Source organism: Azolla caroliniana, unplaced genomic scaffold (assembly GCF_043228905.1).
Source record: "Azolla caroliniana isolate FFs.n. ecotype wild unplaced genomic scaffold, voAzoCaro1.0.p SCAF_5, whole genome shotgun sequence".
NCBI lineage: Eukaryota > Viridiplantae > Streptophyta > Polypodiopsida > Salviniales > Salviniaceae > Azolla > Azolla caroliniana.
Window position 1 is genome coordinate 11,062,956 of NW_028230440.1, and position 7,005 is coordinate 11,069,960.

The following is a 7,005-nucleotide window of genomic DNA, read 5'->3' on the forward strand; positions in this document are numbered from 1 at the left end:
AAAAGTGTTACTAATTAGGAACATAGTCTACTCTCAGTCCTTCGAGGTAGATTTCAAGGTGATTGCGGTGCAAGGAATAGATTCGTAATAGGCTTACAAAGCAAAGCGTATCGTTGGGGCGTGAAGGGAGATGGCTACAACCGAAGCTCACCAGCGCGTGATCTCATATGCACACTAACCCTACGGTTACTAGCCTACAGTCACCAATAGAGTACTACACTGAACCAGTAGATGATTTGCACAGACAAGGGAATCAAAGAAGATAGTACTATATTACAAAAGGTAGCTCTCAAAATACACGCTACCTCTTTACAGAGGATTTCCGCCCTTTATACACATAGGGCTTAGAAGTTCGTTATGCTCTTAGCGTGAACCGTTACATGCATTTCTTTAACTCTTCTAATAATATATTCTATTCGTTTAAGTGTTAGGTCCAACGGACAACAACGTATGTTGTTCTGATCACAGTTATGGCGCCTTCACTTTCTCTCCCCTCTTGTTCACACTCTTCTCTATCACGAGCTACAATAGAGGATCACCAACTACTCTATTTGCCCTAGGTGTATTTATACTAATACATAGAATGGGCTATTTACAATCATGGCCATAATTATTATCTAATAATAATAATAATAATAGTCTTACTAATCAACCGACTCATTTGTCGACGGTCGGGTCGGTCCAACTAGTCGGCCTAGTCATCGATGATTCGATCGGCCCGACTAGCTAGTTGTGTCTTCGACCTCGATCAATTGTCTCTAAGTCAACTCCTCAACTGTCAGCTCTCATCCGATCAGTTGGCTGCTCCCTGTCTTCGGATGTCAGTACTCTCCGAGCATTCGGCTCTTCCCACTAGAGGGACATATTCTTAACAAGCAGGATGTAGCTATCCAAGAACACCGTCTTCCACGCCTAGAAAAAGCAAATTGAAGTGCACTATCATTTTGTTCGTGAGCACGTTCTCTTCGGTTAATTGGAACTCATGTATGTTCCGACGGATCAAGACACTACCGATATCTTCACCAAACCTCTCGGCCAGGACAAGTTGCTATAATTTTCGAGCTTTCTTGGCCTTAACATCTCAACATGCCGCAGTTGAGGGGGAGAAATGAATGAGAGAGGGAGAAAGATGAGGTCCGAAGAGCCGAATCGGATGTAGAATTTGATTTTGGGAAGACTAAAGAAGCCAGACGGATGCAGGGGGAGTGGTCCAAAGAACGAGCTAGAGCTGGAGCCAACCGAACAAGGAGAAGACAGAGCCAAGAAAGACAAGATGGGAGACAAAGCCAAGAAGTGTAGAGCATGTTCATGGTGTTCATGACAGAGCCAACCTGAAGGTGAAGTTCATGACTAAGAGATGGTCAGATGTGGTCAAGGGCCTAGAGGAAGACGAATCAGAGACAACTGATTGAGAAGAGCCGAATCGCACAAAGGCTAGATAGACGAGAAGGCAATTGAAGATGATACCAAGGCGGGAGAGCTGACGGATCAAGGGGCGCCGAAATTCTAGAGGCAAGAAGAAGGCCAACGAGGGCCTTAACAACAGACAACTCTTCCGAACAGGTCGAGACATTGTTGAGGAGCAAAAGCTAGGAGGCGTGAAGCCAGGAGAAGCAAGAGTGGTAGACCAGCTGGAACTGATGGAGAACCTCAAATTGAGCTTGACGGGGAGTGTTGAGCGAGCAAGCTCAACTTGGGCTGGATCGGCCGAAGAAGCCAACAGCCGGATCGGATGTATACCGATCGGCAAGGCCTGGATTGATTGAAGAAGATGGGAGCTGGATCGGATGGAGACCGACAAGCTGTCAGGGGCCTATATTCCTAATTTAGTAAATAGGAATATTATAGGTTGTTAGTGTCAGGCTCAGTTAATGAGCATTGAGGTACTTGCAATACTTGTGTCAGTCCACTCGTTAGGGCTTGTATAAAAAGTGCTCTGTTAGCACATTGTATGTGTAACTAACTCTTTTGATAATAGAAATTTTGTTTGTCTGCTCACTCTCTCTCTCTCACCCTTACTCTATGTATTCCTCACTATTGCACTTCCAGATAACCGACAATGTATTCTGTGTCCTTCTACGTAATGTTTCCGCACGTATTCTTTTACAATAATTCATACTATAACATAAATATACACTTAGAACAATTAACGTTACAAATATTACTTGCATGATGGTTGTTTTTTCAATTCTTCAAAGTGTTTGCAATTTAGTAAGGGTATAACATTATATAGTGTCATAGATATCAACATAGTGGCATTAATTAGCTTCATGAATCTTAATTAAACACTTTACTTCTTTCAAATAAGTACATAATCTTCCTAACCAAAAGGGTAGACTATCGAATATTACAAATTACGGGTGGTGTGTGGATAATTATTTTGAGAATCTGTCAACAATCTATTGACTGTTACTAGGGATATAGCTTTAGGTCCAAATGAGAAGACTAATTAATCATAATTAAATAATGAGGATAATTATCCTAGGGTTGCCTGGCACTATTAGCAACACATAGGCACCTATGTGGCATTTAAGTAACCTTTGGCTTAAGATATAAATTTGGGGTTAGCCACGCCATTTTATCGTCTCCTTTTTGAGACCTAGATACTTTAGAGGTTTGGCGAAGTTCTTGTGTCAAGGTGCCTATCATCTAATTTAAGCCAAGTTACATCTCTAGAACATACGCAATGGTATAGGGCACGTCGAGAGTTTAAGGATCACCTCAAATCCTTTGCTCGGGGTTGGTTAGGAGGGACAACATCCTCACTTATTATTTATTTTCAATAATATCATTAGTAAGATCTAACCATAACAATAATTGATTGAACTCACTGATGACAATGATTTTAGGTTCTAATTTGTACAAAATGTTGATGAATTTGATGAGGAAATGGTTTTACTAAAATTGCTAACAAAATATTTGGAAAATTTAGGTTCTAATTTGTATGAAATTTGATTGATGTAATTGTTATGAGGAAAAGGGTTTCATAATGTAATTGATACCACAAACTTTGGGAATAGGAGGAATGTTTACATTCTTTTATTTGGGTTACAAAATTCAAGTTCGTATTGATCCAAGATATTATGAAACTTGTAAGGAATGAGCCGTTTGTTGCATTTAGCTCACATTTGCCTTCAACAATGGGGTGTAAATGGGGTTTTACTCTTCGTGGAAATTACAAGTAAAGAAAATGGAGAAATCGTCAAAATTCATCCCTAGTAAGCCCCTTGGGATGAGGTCTTGGAGTGGACAAAGTGTCTAGTAGGACTAACTATTCAAACCATCCATTAATAGAGACAAACTTAGATAATATGCATAGTCAAATTCTGAGATTACTTTGAATGTTTGAATCAAGGGGCAACATGGAAATATGCCGAGACATATATACATACATACGGGCTACACAAAAGCAAGGTGGCCCGAGGTTGGTTCCAAAGAGAGCATAAGTTTTATGGAAGGATCCCTTGCTTTTTTAATTGCACATGTCATTTATAAATGTCATGTAGCCCAATCTATATTTTGAGAAGAATTGAAACAAACGCCCCCTTTTTTTTTGTCTAGAGAAGAGAGGGTAATTTTATTTTTTGGTCAAATCAATCTAGTCAAAGGGTTCACACACATTAGAGAACATGAACAAAAATTAAGGGTAAGGGTGTTAGTTACTCTGCTACAGCTGATAAAACATTATGTAGATACCAGATTGGATTGCATCTCCACCCACCACACAACTACAACCAGGATTTTGTTATTAATTACTGGCTAAATCATTAAGCTCATCAACAGAGAAGACCAATCCAATCCCTATCTTATTATCATATCTGCTTCTGCAACAGCTCCATTAATCCAAGAACAGAGCTATGATCCTGCTTCAATTACAGCACCCCCAACTGGCTACGAATCTTCGCCTTAACTTTGGTTCAAGAATCAGTCTGCAAAGATTGAAGCCATGTAGTCAGGACTTAATGCTGAAGAAGAAGACGAAGAAGATTATTAGGGTATTATCTTCATATAACTATAATTCATCATCACCAGGTCCAATTCATCACAATTCCTTCCCTAACTATGGCTTGCTTGGAGACCCTAGTGCTGGTCGCGATCACACCTGTGTGTCGGCAATTACCACCACATCACCCTCATCTACAACATCTTCTGAATCAAATTCTGAAGAGTTCATTGAAACGGTAATTACAGTCTCTATGGTTTCATTTCTTTTTGTCCTGCTTAGCCCTAAATTTACAAACTAAATTGAGCCTAATTTGTACTCTTTCTGTTTTACATGTTTATATATAACCTAATTTCTTTTTCATTCTTTTCTTCCGTCCCTTTTTTAGATCTACGTTTATAACCGAAATTTATCCAAAGTTTCTGCTCTCTCTCTCTCTCTGTGTACCATACGCACACACATATTTTTAACCTAATTCTTATTTTTCCATCACTAAATGCAGATGATCTTCAACTGTAGGTTCTTCGCGTTGCTGGGAATTGGTGGATCTCTGGCTGGATCCATCATTTGCTTTCTTAAGGTACTCAAGAGCTCTAGTAAAGTAATGCAAACCATCTTGATTCGAACCTGGGCGCATGGGTCAGTTAGTAAAAGAATTTGGGTTATGTCTACTACTATGTTGAAATAGAAAGATTTTGGTATGAATATAGTTTGAGGCAGGATTTAGATCACTTGTAGATAATCCTAATGCACACACCCCTACTCTTAGAACTTCGCCCTAATGTAAGCAAAAGATAAGGAAATAATAGATAGATAGATAAGAGAGGAGAGGAGAGAGAAAGAACGGTGCCGATCCACCTGACCACCCCTGAACAGGGATCGAGACGGACTGGAGCCTCGATCAGTGTCCCATACCACCGCCGTGGCGTCGAGTCGTACTTGGTATTGGCGCGCTCGCTACAAGAGTCTCTTCACCACACGCTAAGAGTTTGGACGTAGTAAAAATGATGTGGCAATGAGGGTAGCTAGCCCTCATATTTATATCTAGACCTAAGGCCCCCATGCCAGTTCACACTTGGCATTAATGGGTTGTCTTAATGTGTAGGATTAAAAGTAATCCTCCCTTCTTTACACTCTCGGTTAACTCTTGTGTGTAGAATTCTACGGTACAACTTACAACCTGCCACGGTTATTATATGGTCATGCCCGTAACGCCTACACATCTGTAGGTGTGTGTGTAGTGTTATGTCTTACACTTGTAAGGTCTGTAGTTACGAGTTGACTTGATATGATTGGAAGCCCCCATTTTGATGTTGAAATCGGCCTTATAAAACATCTCTAGTGGCATATATATATATCTACATATTTTAACATTTTGGACGTAAATCTTGTGTATGAATGAATTACTTCTTATCTTCGATGATTTGTGATCTATTAATGTACACTGTATTTCATGACATGTTCTAGAAATACGGCATATGGGATGATTGGATATATCTCATATGACTAACCAATTGTACTCTATTGAAAAGGCTATCTTGTGCAAGGATGATGACAATATGGGAATTTGGTTTCCGTAATTAATTCACTTTTTCTTTTCACACATGCAATATGAGAAGATGTATAGGAAGTTATAAGAAACTTAAACATTTCCATAAAAAAAGAGTCTTGTTAACAACATTTCCAATTCCTATCATGTAATTTCAACTGATTTTTTAGCGAATGATGGCTTCCTTTTTCCCAAACAAGCCATATAATTATTACCATATTTGCATTGTCCATAGATCCAAATGTATATGATGATAATAAAATAACATGTTGTTATTTAATGGTAAACTTAGGGGTGTTTTTATGTGGTAGCATCTTTTCAAGACTATTATCGTGCTTGTTGGCAAACTAAAGAAACAGGAAAAGTTGTTTTACTACTTGTGGAGGCAATAGGTAAGTAAGACAATATCTTATGAATGAATACAATATATTACATGTTTCTTAACTAACTAATGATGAGATGATAAAGTTGTGTTTTTTTATTAGATATTTATCTCATGGGAACAGTCATGCTTATCTTTGGGATGGGACTTTATGAGCTTTTCATAAGTAGTTTGGATGTGCCTATCCATGATCGTCTCATTAATGCAACAAGAAAAACAATTAGGGGCTCGAATTTATTTGGTCTATTCACTCTACGGGTATGTGTCATTTTCAGTTGGTAAAATGTAAAGGAAGCTCAAATGTTTTGTATTGATCATATAAATATTTCTCACATGGCAGGAGCGGCCGAAGTGGTTGAAGATTAGTTCCTTAAGCGAACTTAAGACTAAACTTGGGCATGTGATAGTAATGATATTGCTTGTTGGCATGTTCGAGAAGAGCAAGAAAATTCCAATTAATTCAGGCCTTGACCTCTTGTGCTTTTCACTATGCATCTTGTTTTCATCAGGGTCCTTATTCTTGCTCTCAAAGCTCCATTCAACCTAAGTGAAAAAGGTGGTTCTCGGATAAAGTGAAGTCCAACACTTCTAAGTTAGAACCCATGCCTTTCTACACAAAAGGTAAGTATTCCTATTGTGGAGAATAGTCTAATAAAATATAGTCACAACCTCTCCACTTAATTATCTAAAAGTAGCATTCTTATGTAGGTTTCATATCAAGAATTAGAAAAGAATGCCTAAGAATAATGTGCACAACACAATATTGATAAGGAGTGAGCGGAAATCGTTGTATTTGTTTAGCAAAATGATGTGTACCTACATAATGTACATTTCAAGGAAGTTCAAAAACAATTCGCAATTCATTGTTTGAAGATAAGTACAAATGATAAAGTTCACATAAAAATCATGGGTGTCTAAATTCTAGTTGATATGATCAGTTATGCTATAATACTGAATTGTGAATTCCCAGTTCCTTTGTTGAAGATTTTCTTGGAAGAGGCCTCGAGACCTGAATACCAAAATTAGGGATTGAAATTGATTGAACTCACATCCTATTCATTTACATCTCTTGCTCACCCACCCACTCTTACACATACCATAACCCTAAGAGAGTTTACATTCTTTACACGG

At 38.4% G+C, this 7,005-nt stretch overlaps 1 protein-coding gene across 2 annotated transcripts; it reads left to right on the plus strand.

The window, feature by feature from the left end:
• The first annotated feature begins 3,720 nt into the window (after positions 1 to 3,720).
• Positions 3,721 to 6,733, plus strand: LOC147864140 (uncharacterized). Of its 2 annotated transcripts, none has more exons than XM_087320307.1 (5): positions 3,721 to 4,181; positions 4,446 to 4,523; positions 5,785 to 5,884; positions 5,978 to 6,132; positions 6,215 to 6,733. In XM_087320307.1, exons 1-5 carry the CDS (start codon positions 3,858 to 3,860, stop codon positions 6,419 to 6,421), a joined length of 864 nt encoding a protein of 287 aa, XP_087176433.1. In that variant the 5' UTR covers positions 3,721 to 3,857; the 3' UTR covers positions 6,422 to 6,733. The 2 variants fall into 2 exon arrangements, with proteins under 2 accessions (XP_087176433.1, XP_087176434.1); XM_087320308.1 differs by having other exon boundaries at positions 3,925 to 4,181; positions 4,463 to 4,523.
• Positions 6,734 to 7,005: the final 272 nt, after the last annotated feature.

Excerpts from the sequence above, each read along its gene's own strand:
- LOC147864140 (XM_087320307.1), top strand. The coding sequence starts at position 3,858 with ATGATCCTGCTTCAATTACAGCACCCCCAACTGGCTACGAATCTTCGC. Across the intron at positions 5,885-5,977 it reads ACTACTTGTGGAGGCAATAG|ATATTTATCTCATGGGAACA; the intron begins GTAAGTAAGACA and ends TTTTTTTATTAG. Across the intron at positions 6,133-6,214 it reads TTGGTCTATTCACTCTACGG|GAGCGGCCGAAGTGGTTGAA; the intron begins GTATGTGTCATT and ends CTCACATGGCAG.